General features: G+C 46.7%; 3 protein-coding genes and 1 non-coding gene across 6 annotated transcripts in view; 1 reads left to right on the top strand and 3 right to left on the bottom strand.

Annotated features, from left to right (window-relative positions):
- Positions 1-86: 86 nt before the first annotated feature.
- Positions 87-17,053, bottom strand: LOC146198997 (uncharacterized). The gene is made up of 4 exons (XM_084592018.1): positions 16,009-17,053; positions 2,327-2,474; positions 1,829-1,858; positions 87-124 (listed from the first exon to the last, which is right to left on the bottom strand). The coding sequence occupies exons 1-4, from the start codon at positions 16,963-16,965 to the stop codon at positions 87-89; spliced, it is 1,173 nt and encodes a 390-aa protein (XP_084448144.1). The 5' UTR covers positions 16,966-17,053.
- On the top strand, positions 9,663-9,735 carry TRNAS-UGA (transfer RNA serine (anticodon UGA)). Its single transcript has one exon. It is a non-coding gene; the product is annotated as a tRNA-Ser (tRNA).
- Positions 17,054-17,155: 102 nt separating the features above from the next.
- Positions 17,156-19,399, bottom strand: LOC146198996 (uncharacterized). The gene is made up of 2 exons (XM_084592017.1): positions 17,534-19,399; positions 17,156-17,180 (listed from the first exon to the last, which is right to left on the bottom strand). The coding sequence occupies exons 1-2, from the start codon at positions 18,334-18,336 to the stop codon at positions 17,156-17,158; spliced, it is 828 nt and encodes a 275-aa protein (XP_084448143.1). The 5' UTR covers positions 18,337-19,399.
- A 1,901-nt stretch (positions 19,400-21,300) lies between these two features.
- The window catches only part of LOC146198995 (cytochrome P450 1A1-like), a 45,500-nt gene continuing 43,060 nt past the window's right edge, over positions 21,301-23,740 (bottom strand). For all 3 annotated transcript variants that reach the window (XM_084594462.1, XM_084594464.1, XM_084594463.1), the window contains exon 10: positions 21,301-23,178. In XM_084594462.1, the coding sequence (XP_084450588.1) occupies positions 22,826-23,178 (353 nt within the window). In that variant the 3' untranslated portion in view covers positions 21,301-22,825. The remainder of the gene's footprint in view (positions 23,179-23,740) is intronic.

Genomic DNA, 23,740 nt, shown 5'->3' with positions numbered 1-23,740 from the left:
GCGCCATCTTGTGCAAGAATGTTCTGTCGCCTCTCGTTGTGCTGTGACAGAGTTGCTGGAAGCAGCACAAGGCGGTGCCTCTGGTGTTAGCGCTGGAGCAGCGGCTTCTTTTGCATCGCCGCCGCTGCATACGATGGGAACATGCAACTTCTGATCGAATCAGACGAGTAGCCCAAACAAATTTGGAATTAAAGAATACAAACGACAAAATGCCATTTCTGTGCGAAATTTTAGTTGCGAGTATTCTGCGGTTTAGCTGGGAGAAGCATTCTACAGCGCGCCGGTAATTGTGCAACGCGCTATAGTTGCGCCACGGCACCCGCTGAGCACTCAAGGGCATATAAATAATACATAAACTCTAGAGGAAAGCTGCCTGGTCAGCAAATGCACTGCAGGGGTGACCGAGTGATTACCCCATCATCATACTGTTTAAGTGTTGCCAGATGATTTATACTTGCTAAATTTGGCCGATGGACAAGGTGTGAACCTGGCAACGTAGATGGTGGGAAGATGGCGGTTGCTGCACAGTAGCAGCTGTAAACAACGGCAAAATAATCGCGTTTGGAGTATTTCTGGTGGTATATTGCGTGATGGTATGTTACTGTAACCTCATGGTGTCAAGCTTCTTCTGTGTTGTTAGCTAGACCTGTGATTGTTACGCACTTCGCGTTCATTTCGTCCGTCGAGTACACACGCATCTTTTCGTTAGACACGCATCGGAGTCTAACGAAAAGTGTTTTACGTAAGTTTAAAAATAGAAAGAAAAACGGTAGGTCTAACGTTAAGAGATAGGGAAGGGGAGGGAAATAACTCGAGTTACTTATATTCTAGTGGAAATCAAGAAGAAAAAATGGGCATGGGCAGGACATGTAGCGCGAAGAGAGGATAACCGATGGTCGCTTAGGGTAACAAACTGGATTCCAAGGGAAAGGAAACCTAGCAGGAGGTGGCAGAAAGTTAGGCGGGCGGATGAGGTTAGGAAGTTCGCAGGGGTCAAATGTATGCAGCTCGCGTAAGACCGGATTATCCGGATGATGATGATGACCTTCACGGGCCGCGTCCTGGACGCGAGCGCGTGCAAATCGAAGTGTAGAAGTTCACGCTGCTCGCACCCAGAGTCTGGAGCCGCATGACGCATGCGCCGTTGGGGTTGGGGTTCACATCAAAGCTGCGGTGGACGGTGCTTTGGGAAACGCTACCGTCCACAATAAGAGGTGTATTTCTGTTACTGGCGCCCTATAAACGCTGTAATGACTAAGTAAAATAGGGTATAGCTGATATCTTCGCCTGCTTCAGCAGCGAAGCAGGCCATACGACAAACGCCGCATCCTTTTGGTCAGCTATGCCGGCTTCACTGTACTACAACCGGTGGCATTGAACTTTGGATTTCTCGCATGACAGCAGTTTTACGTTGAAAACAAGTGCGACAAACAGAACAATTTTCACGCGGACTCAGCGTTCACCTCATCAAGCAGTTTTATAGCGTTAACGCTGTCACGACGTGCACAAGGCAGCGCAGCCTACCCGTCTCCGCGCGCGAAAGTTGATGTGCACCTTGCAGGAGCACGGCGCGCAGTTCGATCTATGAAATGCTATGTCGAGCGGGAGTTCCATGATGCGAATACGACTCCTATAGTTTTTTCATGGGATTTAAAAGGTGATATTCTGAGAGTTCGATATAAGCGTTAATTTGATTCATCCGCTTCGATATATATGAGGTAGACTGTAAGGTCGTCCTACGTCATCTCTTGTCTAAGCAGCGCAAAATTGATGCGCCGCATGGGGGAAATTTATATCTCTGTAAGAACAAATCTGCCAATGTACTTACCCTTAGGCCTTGGAAGTGGTGTTCCTGTGTCTGCAAAAAAAAAAAAAAAAGAACAAAAGAAATTCAATTAAAGAGCTTGGGCGCTTAGATATTGGAGGTTTCTGTATGTGGCTGAGTATCAGCTAAGGCTTATAAGATTTTAACGTCCCAAATGAACTCAGGCTGCGGGATACTGTAATGAAAGGCTCCGAAAACTTCGCCCACCAGCAGTTCTCGTACACTGAAATCGCACAGTACACGGTCGTCTTACTTTTGGCCTCCATCGAAATTCAATCTCGCGCCCTTGTGTTTAGGCAGTTGCATCAAATGTAACCAAACTAAATTAAACGATGCGTTTGTGACCATGAAGCTATTAACTACTCGAACGATATAACCTTTTCATGGGCAACTTTGGCACACTTGACATGAAATGCTCGACAGAAAGAGACGCTTCATTAATGTGACGCTTCCTATAGGATCACCCTATACGTGTAATGTCTCTACCGTGCCTATACTCACACTGGCACTCCTTCTCGCAGTCCTCTCGGTTCTCGAAGTTGTTGGCGTTCTCGGCACATCCGAACCAGAAGAACTCCTGGCACTGCCGGGCGCTGGCGTTGTAGAAAAAGCGGCCGTGCAGCTTTCCGCACGAACCCCGCTCCAGGGGCTGCAGTCACTCGGGCTCCAGCGCAGCGCACGCTGCATGTGACCGTCGACGACGGGGCAGGCTGACGCACGCAGTTGCGGACTCGAGACCGTTGGGACCGCGCAAACTTGTGTCATTTAATGGGGCCTCAAATCTACATCAAGAGGTATGCGACACATATAACTCCAAGCCAGAAATTTATGAAATGGGAATAACTCCACCCTTTACTCTTCACGACGAATGGCTAGCCGAAAAAGCTACAGTATATATTTGAAAGATTTTGGTCTCAGAGTGCGGTCTAGAACAACAGAATGTGGGCGTAGTCATTAACACTTCGGATGAATGCGCTGGACAAATGCCAGGTTTTAATGGACCGCCATTGGCTTCAAACACTGCTGAAGAAGCCACTTCTCTTTTCTGGTGCATTTTTCATCACCTTGCCAACGCCAAGCATAAAGTTGCCTTTCAGATTAATAGGCAAACACCTTTGTCTCCATAAAAACTCATGTTCTACATTTACACAGCTGTGTGAGACCTGCCAGCAAAGCCTGTAGTAAGGCTGTGGTATACCGGTACCTGCGTTAGGAATCTGTCACGCGAGGCTCTCGGTCGCAGCTATTATATAGTATACAAATCACTGCAATGATGAGCTCACCGGTGAGGAGTGCGGTTACGGCTGTGGCCCAGAGCGCGGAGCAACGAAAGTATGAACCCGGCACCGGCATTGCCGCATAGGCTGGTCGATCCTGGCCTCGCTTCGAGCCTTTGTTCAGAGGGCGGCAGAGTTACTGCTTCGCGAAGAATGCTATGCGCCGCGGCCTGCGAGCGGTCCACCTCGTAAACATGTCCATGGCTCTGCGAACCTTAAGCGCACAATACGCCTCCCGTAGCGTCTATTCCTCACCAACGTGGTCTCTGCGTACGACCCAGGAACGATGAAACAAGCTCGATTTAATTTTTCTGGAGGCCTAATTGCGTTGGCTGACGGAGTTCTTATAAATTCAGCAGCCAAGAAAACCTAATAAACCACATGCCAGCCATGCGGTCTTGTTAATTTGCTACCTTCGCTTACTGTGCCCAGTGGCCACAGGTCAATGCGAACATAACTCGACATGTTGGGTTAAGAGGGAAAAATTCTCTGAAATCATAATGATCGTACAGTACTGAATATACGGTGCCTAGGATAACCAATTATAAATTTCGAAAACAGCTCTCTTTATAAACTGGGAAGCGAATGAATGAGTTTTTTTTCACAAGCTCCTGTTGCTAGTGCTTAAAATATATTCCTGGCATTTCAAGCGTTTAACTGAGAGTGGAAATGTGTACAGGTGATAGGTAGTTGTTTCTGAGCACGAATTGTATTGTTTGGTTGCGCGACTGTAGGGCCATGCTGCCGCACTTGCCATTGCCTCTGCAATGCGTTGCTATGCAGCTGTTGACCATTTACAGCTGTTCCACAAGCAAGACCAGATTTTATTCGATGTAGGAGCTTCTGGACTAGCGCTTTGGCACTAAACATTTAAGAGCGCATTAATAACTTCGATGAGAAGTGAATGCGATAGCGTGCGGGGATCACTGCGTGAAACCTCTTAGCTTTCAGCCGCAGCGGATCATTCACTACCATCTTTGGAGCCGTTTAGCTGAGCCGATGACTTTAATCCTCTCTATTTGCCATCCGGCAGCTGGCTTGGTATAAGACGCGACGAATCCCCACCCACATCTGTCACTTTCGTGACACCCGTTGTACGGCCGATCAGTGGAGGTCCACTTCGTTAAAATTTCACCTCACTACGTCAGTATGCCGCGTGCAGACAGAAGGGAGTTCAAATCGATGTGTAAAACTAGCCAGACCTGCAATACCCCCCTCATTTCACTTAACCTACCTTCGCAGAAGCTTATGCAAATCGCACTTCCTTTTGCAACCACCTGTAGCTAGTGTGACATGGAAAGCGACAGCGTTGCAAAAGCTACGCGACTTCGGTATGCAGCGAAGCGCATGAAGGGAAGCAGATATTTATACAAAATACACTGTGCGAGAGATCAACCTTAAACCGCTATGAAGAAATGACCAAAGCAGCCTCCGTGAAAACATTGCAGTCAATAATTTTTTTGGACAGTGATTGCTGTCCTTGTGATGCGTTTTTTGTTGCGTTCCAGAGGCTCTCTAGCCAGAGGCGAACCATGAGTGGCCCCTGGAGGGGCTAGTTGAGTGCTGCATGGTTCCGTATTTGAACCACGTTGTCGACCTCTGGAAAAGTGGCAGGTAACCTTGTTTCCAGAAGCCAACATGTGTTATTGCACAAATTCAAAACAAAACAACAACAAAAAAGGGCGGGGGCATTAAGCCTCGTTTTGGTGTGTAGAATTTCCCGCTTCGGGGGCTATGTCCCTCGTAAGTGCTTTTCTCCGCGCTGGGACGTGCATGTAGTGTCTGCGTTTTTTTTTTTCGCGTGTAATAGTTCCTGCGTGTCTGGTTTGGTTTTCTCGTCACGTTCACAAAATATATTTAAGCAAAGGTTACAATGACACGCCGAGAACAGCCAAGGACTCTAAGTAGATGTCACAAGGCTTTGTAATGTTTATTTGTTGGTGTCCAGTGCCGCGGTATGCCGCTCCACCCCCTGGTTTATTGCGAGAGCTGCTACCAAATTTATTTGCATTTTTGTAGCCACATGCAACTGATTTTACATTGTTTCGTGATTGTCGAACGCGCTTTCCGCTTCTTATCTCGAGAGGTCTTCGTTAGAATGCCTGGGTACGATTAATGACTGGGCCAGTGCCGACCTGTTCAATCTTATTAGGTCAAAAGTAAGTCCAATAAAAAGTTGCGTTTGGAATCCTTTCACTGAGTTCTGGCTTGTCAGGCTGACGTCAACGAACTACGGCAACTGATGGATGTGATGGAAGCTTCAGAAGATGTAGTCTGACATCCAGTCCTCGTCGTTCGTCTTCCAACATCTCCGGGAGCCGTCTAGTTTCTGCGTCGTTGGAGGTAGTGTAAACAAAAAAAAAAAAAAGTCTTTATTAGGCAAGGTTGAGTGGGACCTCGGTATGAAAGTGTAGCCCTTAGTTTAAGCCACTAAAGACTGCGGTGGACACGACAGCATGGATAACGAGGTGATGTTGATTGACTAGACCAGGCGACCGGAAGACACGCTCTACGGCTGGCCACATGCAGCTGGCCAAAAGCCCGGTGTAGAGAGTCATGGTGTACCGATAACGCACGTTTGGCATGGTTAGGTGTGGGGTAAAGGCCATGATAGTGTAATAATAACCGATGTGAAATTGGCGAACAGAAGCGGACTACGTGCTACCAAGGCGAGGATGAGCAAGGGGTGTTGGTGGCTTTGGGAAGGAAAACGCGCAAAAATGCCGGAAAAGATCTGATGCACATATACAGTCAAAATGGAGTCGGAGATCAGCCCGGTCAGAAAAAGCGCGGGAACATGCATGCGCCGGTTGAAAATTTTCCTCTAGAGCCGTGTGACTCGGAGTCCAGATCAGAGCGTGAGACAAATCTCGAGACGCCTGTCTCGAGATTTCTGTCTCACTTTTCTCACTCAGCCCCAGTATAAGCGCAGGCTGGGAGCTTTAGAGCAAGCTGAGATTTTTTTGCTATGCATGTCAACATAAGAAATTTTATTTTCCTTGTGTTTATTTTACTGTTTTAATATTCTCATTATTTATTTTGGAGAGCTGCCGGCTTTAAGTTGCTAAGATAGGTCGAGTAATAACGCTCAGGTCAACAGGATGTGAAGAACCGTGAAGATGTTCGATCCGAGAAGAGAAGGAACGACATGCCTATTCCTCCTAATTCCCTAACTCTCCAAATAACGTCCGAAAGCCATCGCTTTCGTTCATTTAAATGCTTTATCCATTCATTTATTTTACTAGTGAATTCGTATCCCCATTCTTCGGCTCTTAATATGCGCCGGTGCACGAAAGAATATCAACAATGAAATGTGAAATTTTATTGTTAACTGCGTCAACTTAACGTTTTTACGCATAATTTTAAATTGCTTGACAAAATGAGTACCAAGTAGGGGTCGCTAAGATCAGGCGAAAGTAACTTGAAGCCTATAAAGTCGGAATTAGTAAGAACGAAACGAAGCCTGCGTGGAGTTAGCTTCAACAAAAAGTAGATATTCAAGAATGATTGACACCCTGTCAAAAACGGCGCGACTTGTGAATGAATATAATAGGAATTAATTAATTACTTAGGAAATTTCTTGGAGTGAGGTAGTAGTCGCCTTACCAGCTGTTATTTGAGCGCGGTGTTATAATTGGCAGCCGCTGCCTCCGCTTATTCTGCCAGCTTATGTGCCGAAATTATTGGAGTTGATGGATGCGTGTAATAGTGCCTGAGTATAGTATGATATAAATCATTGTTAAAATTAGAATAAGACCTGACGAGACGATAGCAAACACCAAATCATCATTGGGTACAATGGGTTTTCATACATTGGGTTTTCATCAGTGGGTACAACGTAATATCATCCGCGTTATGATTTCCGAGAAACATTTGTAAGACGGGCCGCATAGTTCTATAAAGAGGAAACAGCCAACAAGGTCTCATCTAGCTGCACAGGAAAAATTCACGAAAATATTTGGCCAATTATATTGTTGGGTCCTGTGTTAACAAATTTTAATGCCTCTCTGGAAGTGAAATGTCCAAGGTATCTGCTCAGCCGATGCTGCAAGCGGTACCTTAAGACGTCGGGAAGGTATTGCGCCATTACCTTTCAAACAAACAAACAAACAAACAAACAAACAAACAAACAAACAAACAAACAAACAAACAAACAAACAAACAAACAAACAAACAAACAAACAAACAAACAAACAAACAAACAAACAAACAAACAAACAAACAAACAAACAAACAAGCAAACAAACAAACAAACAAACAAACAAACAAGCAAGCAACCAAACAAACAAACAAACAAACAAACAAACAAACAAACAGACAGACAGACAGACAGACACACAAACAAACAAACAAACAAACAAACAAACAAACAAACAAACAAACAAACAAACAAGCAAACAAACAAACAAGCAAGCAAGCAAGCAAGCAAGCAAACAAACAAACAAACAGACAGACAGACAGACAGACAGACAGACAGACAGACAGACAGACAGACAGACAGACAGACAGACAGACAGACAGACAGACAGACAGACAGACAGACAGACACAGACAGACAGACAGACAGACAGACAGACAGACAGACAGACAGACAGACAGACAGACAGACAGACAGACAGACAGACAGACAGACAGACAGACAGACAGACAGACAGACAGACAGACAGACAAACAAACAAACAAACAAACAAACAAACAAACGAAATAATAAATAAATAAACAAACAAACAGATACAAACACTCCTGTGAAATATGCGAGACGTTCATTTTATTTATTTCCCACGGCTTGCAACAGGGAAGGGGGTGGGGGGAGGGAAGCTTCACATGGTAGCTTGAAACACGCACAACCCCGGGTTACATAAGGCAGCATTGGGAAACAAACATACGTTACGCTGGCAGAAACTAACCAGCAATAATAATCATTGCCAGAACGTATTCGTAAACGGTGTTTCACTACCTACAAAAACAAAAAGAAAAGTTTATTGGAGTACATAAAATGCATGAAGCAATGAGAACAAATAATAGTTACCTAAAATATGTTATACAATAGAATCAGTGTATAATAACGAAGTCAGGCAGGTTGTGCGTGTACGCGAACGAAGATACAAAAGAAAGCTTCAAACAGGAGTTATTACCGATTTCGCATCATACCCTTAAATGCGTAGCCTCTTACGTTTTTGTGAGATTTTGAGCACCAAGTCTCACTCGATTCGTTTTTAGACCGGAAGCTACAATCTCAGAACTGCAACTCTCGAGTTCACCCAGTGTCGGTGAGTGACCTTGAGTTGTTTACGAGACTTCACATCGTCTTCTTCAAGTCCTTGAGCCTTTGTGTGGGGTATACTATAAGGTTCAAGACCGCCTAAGGTCAAACTTAGACTTAGTCATTTTGGTGGTGGTTTATATATATATATGTATATATATATAAGCAGATAAATGAAGGGGAAATGACGGTGCTCGTTATAATACATGAAGGAAAGAAGCCAACAGTCGGCGAGGCCAAGGAAAGCATTGGGGATGATGTTTTATGTCTTTTTTTAAATTTTTATTTGGATAATCACAGAAATGAGTAATGTATTCTGCTTAGGGGAAAGATAATCAAACACAAAGTAGAAGAAAAAACAACGTGCCGATGGTGGGGACCGAACCCACGACCTCCGAATATCGCGTCCGGTGCTCTTCCAACTGAGCTACATCGGCCGCTGTCCCCCCTGCTACTTGCTTGGGTATTTATTTATGTTGTCTGTATACGAAACCTTGAGAGTGTTCACCAGCGCCACCCTCAACCACAGCGGCGGACGTGGAACGTCCTGTGTTACCACCAGCGTCACGTAGAACGTGATCAAGAGCGAGGGCGAAAGCTGTGCTAGAACCCTCTTACGCTACCTATGGCTTCAAGACTGCCAGAACCGAGACCTCCATAAGCTACAAGCAGATAAATGAAGGGGAAATGACGGTGCTAGTTATAATACATGAAGGAAAGAAGCCAACAGTCGGCGAGGTCAAGGAAAGCATTGGGGATGATGTTTTATGTCTTTTTTTTAATTTTTATTTGGATAATCACAGAAATGAGTAATGTATTCTGCTTAGGGGAAAGATAATCAAACACAAAGTAGAAGAAAAAACAACGTGCCGATGGTGGGGACCGAACACACGACCTCCGAATATCGCGTCCGGTGCTCTTCCAACTGAGCTACATCGGCCGCTGTCCCCCCTGCTACTTGCTTGGGTATTTATGTTGTCTGTATACGAAACCTTGAGGCCTCGCCGACTGTTGGCTTCTTTCCTTCATGTATTATAACGAGCACCGTCATTTCCCCTTCATTTATCTGCTTGTAGCTTATGGAGGTCTCGGTTCTGGCAGTCTTGAAGCCATAGGTAGCGTAAGAGGGTTCTAGCACAGCTTTCGCCCTCGCTCTTGATCACGTTCTACGTGACGCTGGCGGTAACACAGGACGTTCCACGTCCGCCGCTGTGGTTGAGGGTGGCGCTGGTGAACACTCTCAAGATTTCGTATACAGACAACTTAAATACCCAAGCAAGTAGCAGGGGGGACAGCGGCCGATGTAGCTCAGTTGGAAGAGCACCGGACGTGATATTCGGAGGTCGTGGGTTCGGTCCCCACCATCGGCACGTTGTTTTTTCTTCTACTTTGTGTTTGATTATCTTTCCCCTAAGCAGAATACATTACTCACTTCTGTGATTATCCAAATAAAAATAAAAAAAAGACATAAAACATCATCCCCAATGCTTTCCTTGGCCTCGCCTACTGTTGGCTTCTTTCCTTCGCATATATATATATATATATATATATATATATATATATATATATATATATATATATATATATATATATATATATATATATATATATATATATATATATATACATATATAGTTAGTCCGCGAGTAGTACTTTCACACTAAAAGAAGCTATCCTAGCGGAGCGGATTTGAAGCGGCCCGCTTCGATTAAACCCGGTATACTCAGGTTCAGTAACCACTGAGCCACCGCGGCGGATGCTTCGTTTCGTTATAAACAGGTTTATTGAGTAAGGTTAAACTACTCCAATTTCTTAAAATGTTTATAAGTTTACTTTTGTTTATTATGTATCCGTATGAGCTCGATGACTGTGTATAGCTATAGCTGCACCAATTTCAGGAAAAAGCCTCTCCCATATATCCTTCCATTAACCCTGTCTTGTTCCAACTGCTTGGCCACCAATATTCCGATGCACGTCCGCCTACCCGACGTTCTTCCTCACGCTGCTATCCAGTCCGTTAATCCTGACTAATAGTTACGCCACCTTCGCGTTACATATACTGCGAATGGCGGTTTCTTCAGAAGCACGCCGTGGTTACGCCGGTTGCGTTACACCAAAAACAGCGAAAGTAGCCAACCGCGGTGTCGGCCACTATGAAAAGTTGGGAAATGAAAAGTGGCAGATGACGGAGATCCCAACACTAGAGCACGACTACCACCACGTTTAAGCTGTCCCGGACTGTGCTGTTCTGGACCCACTTGTCCAAGGCAATTGTCCTTCACTTTCTGTTGTGAACGTTCTCTGTATTCGTCAGGGCAAGGGAGCGATTCTTTTGAGCCACGTGCACAAAAACGTTTTAAGGAAGTTTTTTGAAAGCTGTAATTTAGTTTAACACTAGATAATGTCACAGAGTGACAGTTGTTATTCCATACTTTCGTAATAAATCGAATTCTGGCGTTCGTGTTCTACTTGTTTTCCGTCCTTGCCAGTAGTATGCCGCTCTTATCTCATCTGTGTTGCTTCTTGTAAACAGGGATGCCGTGGCTGTCTGACGCGTGCTAATGGAATTCTAAGAAGACAATGCTCATATTAACACAAGTTAATGCCATTTCAAAGGCTCAGTTGGAAAAGTGAATCAAGATCGAATGTATACGTATGTATATAGCATACAGATGTAAGGAAAACGAGGGGGAAGTTACAGAAGACATATGAAAGAAGCCAATTGACAGACCTAGGAAACCAGTCTTTCTTTTAGTTCTGATTGGGATCATATTGTGGGCAAATTATATTTAAATGCGAAGTAGAAGAAAGAAAAACAACACGCTGCTGGGGGATGCGAACCCACGTGTTGCTGTTTCCTACTTAATTGTATTTAATTTGTCACCCATTACGTAATGACAGCAATAACTAATATCGAAACTAGACATAAGGTTTCCTTGGCCTCGTCGGTGTTGCTTCTTATATAGGTATATATATATATATATATATATATATATATATATATATATAGGGGAAATGAGGGTGCTCGTTATAATACATGAAGGAAAGAAGCCAACAGTCGGCGAGGCCAAGGAGAGCGTTGGGGATGGTACTTTATGTCTTTTTTTTTTTTGTTAATGTTTACTTCGATAATCACAGAAATTAGTAATGTAACCTGTTTAGGGGAAAGATAATTCAACACAAGGCCGTGGGTTCGGTTCCCACCATAGGCACGTTGTTTTTTCTTCTACTTTGTGTTTAATTATCTTTCCCCTAAACAGATTACATTACTAATTTCTGTAATTATCGAAGTAAACATTAACAACAAAAAAAAAGACGACTGTTGGCTTCTTTCCTTCATGTATTATAACGAGCACCTTCATTTCCCCTCAATTGATCTGCTTGTAGCTTACGGGGGTCTCGGTTCTGGCAGTTTTGAAGCCATAGGTAGCGTAAGAGGGTTCTAGCACAGCTTTCGCCCTCGCTCTTGATCACGTTCTACGTGACGCTGGCGGTAACAAAGGACGTTCTACGTCCGCCGCTATGGCTGAGGGTGGCGCTGGTGAACACTCTCAAGGTTCGTATACAGACAACATAAATATCCAAGAAAGTAGCAGGGGGGACAGCGGCCGATGTAGCTCAGTTGGAAGAGCACCGGACGCGATATTCGGAGGCCGTGGGTTCGGTTCCCACCATCGGCACGTTGTTTTTTCTTCTACTTTGTGTTTAATTATCTTTCCCCTAAACAGATTACATTACTAATTTCTGTGATTATCGAAGTAAACATTAACAAAAAAAAAAAAGACATAAAGTACCATCCCCAACGCTCTCCTTGGCCTCGCCGACTGTTGGCTTCTTTCCTTCATATATATATATATATATATATATATATATATATATATATATATATATATATATATATATATATATATATATATATATATATATACGCGCGTGTGTGTGTGTGTTCGTTCTAAACCTACTAGTGTTTTTCTGTTGCTATATCAGTTTCCACGCTCACACTGTATTGGCTTAATGTAGTACTTACATTGCTTGCGGACAGTGAACGCACTTGCAGATAATGTTCGTTTTGCGACTACGCACGATGAGGTGTGTGTAAGATTGCATTAATGAATTTTCCCCCAAGAATGCAAGGATTGTCTTCCATCGACGCTCTTCTTGCGGTTGATATCACTTGTCGACCTCCTGGCCGATTGGCGCGTAGTTTCGTTCGTGGTTTTACACGCTTCACGGTCACAGCGCGCCCCCAGCCATCATAATTCTGGCTGTTGTCTTGCCACGCGTTTTTGTTTTCATACTGCGTCGGTGTCTCGAACTGCGCTGTTATGAGGAGGCATCGCAGTAGCCCTCAAAATAATATACGATTTTTATCTTGTTCTCGGATTCTCGTTACCATCCAACGTGTCAGTGACGACTTATGCACATAAACTGTGCGTAGTACACATATGTAACTTCGATTTTATAGAAGACCTGTCCCGCGACCAAAACATTAATAAATTCGATACCGACACCTAAAACTGCTCACATCTGAAAACACAACAGCACTATAGGGCCTTATTGGTCATGGCTGTACACAATGTTCTTACATGCTCTACACCTTAACGTACGTTGCCGGTAAACTGCTGAGTGAAATTACGTTTCTCAATGTCTATGACTCTGAATTATTGTTATATAGAAATTTACGGTTCATTCGTGCACGATCTCTTGCATACTTCGTGGTACATTTCGTGCCGCAGACACCTGTCCACCAATCAGTTCCTGGCCATGTCACCTGCCAACAGACACCTGTCAAAGGGATGCTCGTGAGGTGCACCGCGATGTATGCTGTCCAAGTTACCAGAAGCGTACATAGATAATGCCACTTACCGGACTTGAGCTACCTGCACTGAGCCCCGACGAGGACGAATCGGGGTCACGGTCGCGAAAGCTTGAGATTAAAACTCGACCTACGTTCTCCGTTTACGTTTGTGGTACTGCCCTCCATGTGGTCGTGACAATATAAGCGTCACCTTAACCGACCAAGCTTTATGAAGGCGCCTGCGTGGAATGGGAGTCGATTATCAGACTCAGGATCCGGGGGTCGTGGTGTGTTTTATAGGTTGGCAGCTCCTGCGAATTCGACCATAAAATGTGATCTCGCGACGTCACAGAAAGAGCCGCCCAATCAGTGACATGCCATGTCACCTGCCACCTACCCCGTGTCGTTAGGAGGAGCGGGCAGACAGACATACAGGAATGCCTATTCCGAGCATTCTATCCTTGTCAGCTGCCAAACACCACCTGCCAAAGACATGCTCGCCATTTTGTGTACTGTTGTGCCAGTGGATCCCGCAACTGCCACCAATGTTGTGCCGGTGGGGTTATCACACAGTAGCCCACCGTCAACAGGGTGTGCCAAGGAGTTGGTAACGCAGCGCTCGTCACCCGTTTCGTGAACGAGAGCTGTCAGCTCCCTGGGCGGTAGCGATGAATCCGAGTCGGCGTTGGTGAGATGAAGAAAAGGCTTTATACACTATTTACATGTATTTACACAACAAGATCGGCTCTGGGGCCGAAAGCTAACATAGCCGTACGCGACTGTTCTCGCGCAGCGACGGCCGGGGAGATTCCGCCGCGTCCGCACTGTCAGGAGGCGAAATGCTCCCGATGGACGCTCGTGACGAACTCACACTCGGAGTCTCGAACGGAAGCACTTGAGACTCCGTTTCCGAGAACCGTTGACGCTCAAAATGGTCCAATCCGACGGCAGCACTTTCGCAGGGCCAATGGGAGAGCTTGCTGCGCTCTCGCTTCAAATATGCCGCGGGGCGAGAAGGGGTTCACCGTCAGGGCCACGGCGCGCCGTGCTGTCTGGACATTCAGCGCATGTTGAAACACGTCGCTTCTGTCCCTTTGGTACGGCTCGCCTCCAGTGCACTGGTGTCTTGCAGAGAAGTATCCAGAGTTTGTGAAGGAGGCGTTCGCCGAAGAAGTTTGGCGTCCGGCTGAATTTCTAGCCGGCTTTGGCCAGGCACAACAGCACCCCCGCCATCAGACAATGCGCCGGGAAGACGAGCTGCTCGCATGTGGCTCGGATGCCGGGCGCGCTCGTTCGCCAGGTTCCTCCAAGCTCACGTCCAGTGTCCGGGCGCCAGGTAGCCTCACGTGCCTCGGGTTCCACTCGCCAGGTCAGGATCTCTGCCGACAGCCTTGTTGCCGGGGCACGCCGATCAACTTCGCCCGGGTCGCTCCGATGCCCTTGCCACTCGCCACTGGTAACGGTAGACTGTTCTGCGGCTTGCGAAACCGACCGACAACAGGCAACACCCAACACAAGCAAGTACCCTCGGTCACCCGTCAAACACCAGACAGAGTCAAAATTTCAAATTCAATTAGCTAAATTGTTGTCCCCTTTTTGCTCCCACTACAACAAGAGACAAGTGTATAGGATGCAGTACACAAGGTTCAAACAACAATTTTGCATATTAAAAATACATTAAGTAGCAAGGAAAATTATCAATCAGTAATGAAAAAGAGTCTCCTTGAAATCGCTTGGACCGTAGACCATAACTGAGGAAGCAAGGAGGTCCTTTAATTTTTCCCAGTCTGCCCGCGAACATAACAGTCCGTCGCGAAGCAAGAGAAGGTAAGAAACGCGGAGTTACTGCAGGAAGCGCGGCCTAGAAGGCCCGACTTAGAGCGTCTGCGTTGGCGTTCAACCTCCCCTTTTTATAGCGGACAACGAGATTGTGCTGCTGGAGTGTCATGCTCCACCTCAGCAAACGGCCGCTTTTAGACGACATGTTACTTAACCATGTCAGCGGGCAGTGATCCGTTTCCACAATAAACTTAGAACCGGAGACATAGCAGGCGAGCCTTTGAACGGCCCACACCAGGCAGGCGCACTCTTTTTCAGAGGTGCTGTACGCCTCTTCTCTACAACTGAGTTTGCGGCTCAAGAATAAAACTGGTCGTTCATGACCATTAGCATCTTCTTGGCATAGCACCGCTCCCATGCCGCGATCACTCGCGTCACACTGAATAATGAAGCCCTTGGAAAAGTCTGGCGCCGTTAGAACTGGCTTGTTGCTCAGGGCTTGTTTCAGCCTCTGAAACGCGTTCTCTTTCTCTGAGTCCCACATCACTTTGACGGGCTCAGATTTCCGGAGTGCGTCTGTTAGCGGGCTGGCAAGGTCAGAGTAGTCTCTCACATAGTGTTGGTAATAACCAGCTAAACCCAAAAAGGCCCTTATCTCAGTCTTAGTGGTTGGCCGGGGATAGTTCACAATAGCTGCTACCTTGATGTCTGAAGGTCTACACAGGCCGCGCCCCACCACATGGCCCAGATAAGTCACTTCCGCACAACCTAGGTGACATTTAGCCGGTTTCGCAGTAAGGCCCGCCTCTTTCAACCTGCTCAACACGATTCGCAAGTGCTCCACATGTTCCTCCCAAGTATCTGAAAAGATGGCCACATCGTCGAGGTATGGTAACGCGAAATCGCCCAAGCCATGAAGCACTCGATCCATCAGACTGGAGAAACAATACGGCGCGTTTTTGAGTCCAAAACTCAGCATAACTGGGCGGAACGTTCCGAATGGAGAAACAAATGCGGCGTAACGGCTAGCTTGTTTTGTAAGAGGTACTTGCCAATAGCCTCTCACTAGGTCTAGCGTAGGGATGTAATTTGCCTTCGACACTGTCTCCACCCTTTCTTCCAGGTTCGGTATTGGATATGTCTGATCTCGGGTTATCGCGTTCAGACGCCGATAATCGACGCATGGCCTCGGATCTTTTCCTGGAACCTGGACTAGTATTAGGGGCGATGTGTAGTCGCTCTCACTTGGTACTATAACCCCCAAGTCACGCATGCGCTGGATCTCTTCAGCCATGATTTTCTTTTGCACAGGTGAACATCGATACGGTTTACTACGAATCGGTTCCTGCGATGTCAGCTCGATGTCGTGCTCTACGACCGTTGTTTTTCCGGGACGGTTCGAAAAAACCTCTTGAAATTCTGAAACGATTCCCTTTAAATCTTCCTTTTGGGTGGCGCCTAGACGTGCGTCCAACATCAACTGATCCAATATTACCTCTAAACCACACGCTCTCATGTCGGCCGTCGTCAGGATTTCCTCCCCTTCCTCATCGGCCGCGTTCAAAGTCAAGTTTACAATTGCCTGACGCTGAATGTATGGTTTCATCAGGTTGCTGTGATAAATTTTGTTGGGCCGTCTTCCCAATTTCACTTCATAGTTAGTATCAGAAAGCTTCGATACAATCTTTGCGGGCCCTTCCCATTGAACTTCGAGCTTGTTTTTCTTTGATGGCCGAAGAAGCATCACTTGGCTGCCTACCTCAAAGGTGCGTTTTTTTGCTGACTTGTCGTAGTACTCCTTCGACAAGATTTTCGCCGCCTTCATATGGCTTTCTACAATATCCTTTGTTTTCCCCAGCCTCTGAAGTAGGTTGAGGACGTATGAGACTACATTTGAGTCTTCATCGCCGCCTTCCCAAGACTCTCGCAGCATGCGCAGCGGAGTTCTCAAGCTTCGGCCATACACAAGCTCTGCTGGGCTAAAACCTGTGGTCTCGTGGGGAGCAGATCTCAAGGCGAACATAGCGGCGGGAATGCAGGCCTCCCAATCACACTTGCGCTCAAAACACAGGGCTCTCAATATTCGCTTGAGTACCGAGTGTATTCGTTCCACTGGGTTAGATTGCGGGTGATGGATCGAACTGTGCACCACTTTGATTCCGCATTTATCCAAAAAGGTGGAAGTTAGGCAGCTGGTGAATACGCTGCCGTTGTCACACTGAATCTCGGAAGGGAACCCTACGCGTGCGAAAATTGAGAGCAGAGCGTCCACGACCTGGGGAGAATTTAGCTCCTTAAGTGGTACCGCCTCTGGGAACCTGGTCGCGACACACAGGGCAGTCAGAACATACCGGCAACCGTTCGTTGATCCCGACAGAGGACCTACAATATCGATCACCAGTCGCCGAAAGGGTTCTGTTATGACTGGCACCAACTTCATTGGCGCCTTCCATTTGTCAGTGGATTTGCCCACTCTCTGGCAGGTGTCACAAGAGCGCACGAATTGTTCAACATCTTTCCAACAATACGGCCAATAAAACTCCTGAGCAATTCTAGCTTTGGTCTTTTTCAAGCCAAGATGTCCTGCCCACGCATTTTCGTGCGCGAGTTCCAGTAACTGCCCGCGATACTTCCGAGGAATCAAAAGCTGCTCATATTTGAGACCCTGCTTGTCTGTGTAGCTGCGGTACAATAAGCCTGATCTCTCATAAAATTCAACTCCCTTTTTCCTCGCACCCAGTTTGACGCTCTTCATTAAATCGGCGATCGAGCAGTCTTCCTGCTGCTCGTGAATGAGAGTTTCCTTCTCAACTGCAGCCAGCGCTTGCCAGCCGGTGGAAATCGGAGCGAGAGTTGAGCCCGCATCGCCTGGCGGCGCCGCGTCTACAGCGCAGGCATCATTCTCAGCCACGTCCAAACACGGCTCGCTCACACCTTCTCCCGCGCTCCGCGTTCCCTGCCCTGCCGTCTCACCACTCAAGTTACCCTGCTCGTCCGGTGTGCCGCAGCGCGGTTCGCTCACCGATGCAAGATCAAGTTGCCTCGACAGATTGCGCGCTTTGGATCGCGTGAGGGCCATGTACGCCACGTCGGCAAAGAAAGATTTGCCCTGTTCCTTAAGAAGCTGCTCCGAGCTGTTTGAGAAGAGGTAGGGAAATTGCTCCGGGAGGGCGGCAGACACAGCGGCTTCTGTGTTTAGTTTACCAAATTCTCCTTCGATGGTGACCATCGCAATTGGTAGACAGACGCTCTGCTGCTCGGCCACTTGCTGTGTCCAAGCGCATTCTCCCGTAAACTCACTCTGGGATATCAAAGACTGGTGGACAACGTCCATAGTTGCTGCCGAGTCTCGAAGTGCTCTGCATTTTTTTCCGTTTACCTTAATCTCCTGCATATATGGCTCCAACAGACGCAGGTTTTTGTCTGTTTCCCGAATGGTCGCCAACACAACTCTCTGTTTGCAGTACGCTGCAAGGTGCCCTTCCCTTTTGCAGTTATAACATTTCAACGGTTTGCGTTTTTCAAATGAACGTGTCGCATCGTTGCCCTGTTTGGGAACATCATTAGCCCTCTGAGACTCATTCTGCCCCTCCCTTACAGTTTCTTTTATAAGAGACGAGTCTTTACGAAACTCACGACGCGTGAATGGCTTCCGTTCGTCGGGCCTCCTCGGAAAGCCATCTTTCCTGTCAGTTTTCTCTACGCGCACTGCCTTGTTGTGCAAGCTTCGGCGGGCGTAATATTCTTCCGCTAACTCTGCTGCCTTGTTTAGCTTAACCTCCGTTAGCTTATCTAGCAACCAGAGCCTGACATCATCATCGATACAACGGTAGAATTGCTCTAATGCGATGCATTCCACGAGCTTATCGCGATCGTTGTAAACCTCTTCGCCCTTGAGCCACTCAACTAGGTCGGCCTTCAGACGGAACGCGAAGTCAACATGCGACTCCTTACCCTTATGAGCATATCAGAACCTCTGCCGGAAGGCCTCAGGCGACAATTTGTACTTCCGCAGTAGTGCCTCCTTGACATCACTGTAGCTTTCGAAAGCCTCTTTCGACAGGCACGTGATTACGTCAGATGCCTCCCCAGGAAGCAAAGCCAACAAATTCTGTGCCCAGAGGGATGGCTCGATGTCATTTCGTTCGCACACATGCTCAAATTTCACGAGGAATTTAGCCATATCCTCGCCAATAGCAAAAGGCGGTAGTTGATCACGGATTTTGGGACTGTTAGAAAGGACTGTCGCAGAAGCTAAGCTAGGTGCTGGCGAGCCTTTTTGAAGCTCCAACTCTATCTTTTTACGCTCCAGCTGTATATTTGCCTCACGCACCCGCAATTCTTTCTCGCGAAGTTCCCTCTCCTCCTCTTTCTCGCGACGTTCCTTCTCCTCCGCCTTCTCGCGACGTTCACTGACTTCAGCCCAGGCCTCTGCGGCTTCCTCAACCGTCACGTCATTAGTCTGCAAGATCTCAAGGATCGCTTTTTTTTCTTTTCGTTGAGCACACATCGATGCCCAACTCCTCACAAATTTGGAGAAGTTCTTTGACCTTGTAACTCTCCATCCTTTTACCGGCCTCTTGTTGTTTGCCTTTTTAGAATAGTGCACTATACGTTCGCTATCTCGCTCCTAGCAAGAGATGCGCAAGCCTTTCTCACACTGATTCCCTTCTCAGCATCCCCTGGTTTTCAAAACACTTCCTGTAGGCTTGAAACACGCAAGGTTAACACAATGCTACGCTCAGCCTTTCTCTAAGCTACCCTGTGTGTTAGAGAAGTCTGGCGTTTGAGGGAAACTTCAGGTACTCACCGCGCCGAGGTGCCTGACGCCGGTCAATCCCGCAGCTGCCATCCAATGTTGTGCCAGTGGATCCCACAGCTGCCACCAATGTTGTGCCAGTGGATCCCGCAACTGCCACCAATGTTGTGCCGGTGGGGTTATCACACAGTAGCCCACCGTCAACAGGGTGTGCCAAGGAGTTGGTAACGCAGCGCTCGTCACCCGTTTCGTGAACGAGGGCTGTCAGCTCCCTGGGCGGTAGCGATGAATCCGAGTCGGCGTTGGTGAGATGAAGAAAAGGCTTTATACACTATTTACATGTATTTACACAACAAGATCGGCTCTGGGGCCGAAAGCTAACATAGCCGTACGCGACTGTTCTCGCGCAGCGACGGCCGGGGAGATTCCGCCGCGTCCGCACTGTCAGGAGGCGAAATGCTCCCGATGGACGCTCGTGACGAACTCACACTCGGAGTCTCGAACGGAAGCACTTGAGACTCCGTTTCCGAGAACCGTTGACGCTCAAAATGGTCCAATCCGACGGCAGCACTTTCGCAGGGCACTTTTGGGAGAGCTTGCTGCGCTCTCGCTTCAAATATGCCGCGGGGCGAGAAGGGGTTCACCGTCAGGGCCACGGCGCGCCGTGCTGTCTGGACATTCAGCGCATGTTGAAACACGTCGCTTCTGTCCCTTTGGTACGGCTCGCCTCCAGTGCACTGGTGCCTTGCAGAGAAGTATTCAGAGTTTGTGAAGGAGGCGTTCGCCGAAGAAGTTTGGCGTCCGGCTGAATTTCTAGGCGGCTTTGGCCAGGCACAACAGTACCATACTCTGTGTATGTCGCTGGCTTTTCTGTAATGGGGCGAGTATATCGTTTTCGCACTGAAATCGTTCTGCCATTCAAGCGCATCTTTTGTCCAGAGCAGGATTTGGCCACTCTTGTGCAGCTCCTGCCCCCTCATGAGTGCACCAATAGCCCTCTGCCCTCAGCCGTCATCAGCCGCCAACTGATAAGGGTTGCGGTGTCACCTTTTGCGTAGTGGAGGGCGCTAACAAACCAGCGGACACCGGTAACCGAGCTCGGCAGCGTTTAGCGCTGAAACTTTATCAAGTGACTCTCAGTGCGGCTAGTCTGCAGCAAGGTTGTGAGCGAAACTAGCGAATATTTAGAAAGGGATGCCATAGGGTTCAGCGAGGTCAGGGGTGCGAACGATGTATATGGAGTGGTGAAGCATGTGCTCATCCTAGCATATCATGGTTGAGCGGTAAGACGAGGACTAATTAAATGATCGATTTCTGGTCGATAAGCACAGAGCTGGGGTGGTTCGTTTTTACATGTACAAATTCTTAGTTCAAGAAATATTAATGCAAAGCATTACTAGCTCCGTAATAAGAAAATCAGCTTGGTTTACCTATTGTGGGTAGCGTTGTCAACACTCGATGCTACTCATAAAAATGGCGGCGAGTAGAACGGCCGCAAAATAGAAGTAATTCAATAAAGTAAATTGATGGACTCTGGGGTTGGAACCCAGGCCCACTGCGCGACAGGCGGGAGCGCAACGTATGAGCACTAAGGTCATTTTTAGCATGGTATTTATTACACTGAAAATATATCCTTTATTTACATGAACTGTTTACAAATATTTTAGGAAACCACGTGGTAGACGTGTCAAAATGCAGAGTGACAGTTCCTCCTTTTCATTATCTTCACCAAATATTTGAGCAAAGTGGCATATTGGGCAAGTTGGTTGAACAGTATTTTAAAACAGCTCTAGAACGCGAACAGATAGATAGCGCAATGTGTGTTTGTCTCTTTCTATCTGTCCGAGTCCTAGCGCTATTTTAAAATAACGAATGTTTAAAGGCTGTCGACATTTTCTTTGTACGTGGGTTGTACAGCAAAGCGGATATCCGTGCAAGAGCTGAATGAGTGGATCGTATTCATCATTTTAATTTCAAGTAGAATATTACTTTGCAATATTGAAGGCTTTTTTTTTTATTTGACAGACACAAAGGGCTACATGCAGACACACAGACACAAAAAGACGAGTAGACGACGGGCAGGCGCCGTTTGCTCGTTTTTTTTTTTTTTTGTGCGTGTTTACGTGTAGCACCTTGTCGCTTTAAATTTAAAATGCAGGACCAACTAGCACGGCAGCATACGTTACAAATAGAAGGCTGTCAATGACAAATATGCCTTCCCATTGCAGGCCTTGCCCGTTCCTTCTCCTTCACTTTGACTACAACGTCATTAACTTACACAAGTAATATGCGTTGCGGGGATGGTTTGCTCATGCTCATAGTTATTTAACAGACAAGATGGATAGGTTCTTGTCTGCTGTGTTGTCTTGATTGAGGTTAACTACGATCCTTAACTTATGTTTGTTACCTGACCCCCTCTTTAACTCTTTTACCGCTACAGCATAGCCTGAGCAGATTTGGCATCGAACTGTTGAGGCTATAGGTGGTACAATATCTCAGAACATAAAACCGTTAGCAGGGCGCCACTTTGGGCAACAGATTCTGGAGTATCCGGGCGCAGATGGTAAAAATAATATCGGGAGATGTATTTTGTTTTGGCAGTATTTGAGAATGACTGGCGAAAATCTGTTCCTTGGAAAAATGTCCACATTAAGTCCGTGGAATCGCCGAAGTCAACCACTCTGCATAATTGATATTTAAAGTTGGTGTCTTCTTCTCACTCACCTGATGCAGAACAGTTCTTTCGAACTACCACCCATCTACTATTTTTTTTTCGAACATCACAAACTAGGCAGCACCAGTTGCATAATCTACGACACCTACCAATGCTCCAAAGTTTTTCCGAATAAATATCTCACGCCTTTTCTAGCGGTCTAAACTACTGTCTCGGTAGAGACAAAACCTGAGAAGATTTATAAGGACTTTGGTTTCCTGGGTTTCTTACGTCGCTAAACTTTTGTAATACAGCCCGATGCTTGAGTGCGACCAGTAAAAAATGCTAGCACACAGTTTTCTTAAATTTCCTTCATTGAAATGGTCGCGTGTTTGTTTGAAGCGTGTAGTCAGTGTTCTAGATTTCGAAATATACTGGTATAAAGTCACAAATACGATTGTCGCAAGAAGCTTAGTCCTTCCTAGTGAGCACAATGTTTTGCTTCACAGGCTGCATAATAAGGCTCGACGCAGCGCCGTCGAGTTTGACACCTGATTGGTCGGCAGGTGCAGTGAAACTCAGCCTTTGCATCAGTCGGACGACGATGTAGAACATGTCCACATGCGCCAGTTTCTCTCCGGGACAAGTACGGGAGCCCATGCCGAAAGTGAGCAGTGGCTCGGTGTCCTCGCGTAGATTCCCTGTGGCCGGATCAATGAAGCGCTCGGGACGAAACTCTTCGGGGTCATCCCATATCTTCGGGTCGTGGTTTCCGCCGTAGACATTGTACAAAATTCTCGTGTCCTTGGGTATGAACACCTCGCCTGTGGAGCGAAGCAAAGGTTAGAGCATAACTTCTTTATGAGATTTGTACTGAGTGTGACCTTTTTTGCAACGCCACTTCCCGGGCACATAATAAAGTCGTAACATTCCTTTGATAGCGATTCGCCTTTTCTGTAACACAGCATAATACCATCAAAATATACGATTCCAGAAGGTAAGATGTTCAGCTGTACGACCAAGAAGCTTGGGTAAAAAAAAAAAAAAAACAGCCCGTCATACTGAGTCCCAGGTTGATGAGAGAGATCTTAGTGCCTTATCAAAACCTTCTTAGGTTTAGAAGGGGGGGGGGGGGGGGGCGCCGGAGAGCACAAAGGCTTTGTAGAGATAAGGCAGGCTGCTATTAACGCAGCCGCATGCACTGAAACGCATCTACTGCTTATGTAGCATAACACCTCATATAACTAAGTGAAACTCATCTACCCTGTCTCGTACCGCGGATGAAGGAATAACAATTAATGTAGGAAGCTTGATATCAATAACATAAAGGAACTCTTGCAATCGCTCACTAGAAGCGATTAGCATACCAACCGGTTATTTTCGTGA

This window comes from Amblyomma maculatum, chromosome 2 (genome assembly GCF_055883805.1).
Source record: "Amblyomma maculatum isolate TAMU_Amacu chromosome 2, ASM5588380v1, whole genome shotgun sequence".
Classification (NCBI taxonomy): domain Eukaryota; kingdom Metazoa; phylum Arthropoda; class Arachnida; order Ixodida; family Ixodidae; genus Amblyomma; species Amblyomma maculatum.
Note: the sequence above shows the minus strand (reverse complement) of the source record. Positions and strands in the feature narration are given on the sequence as shown.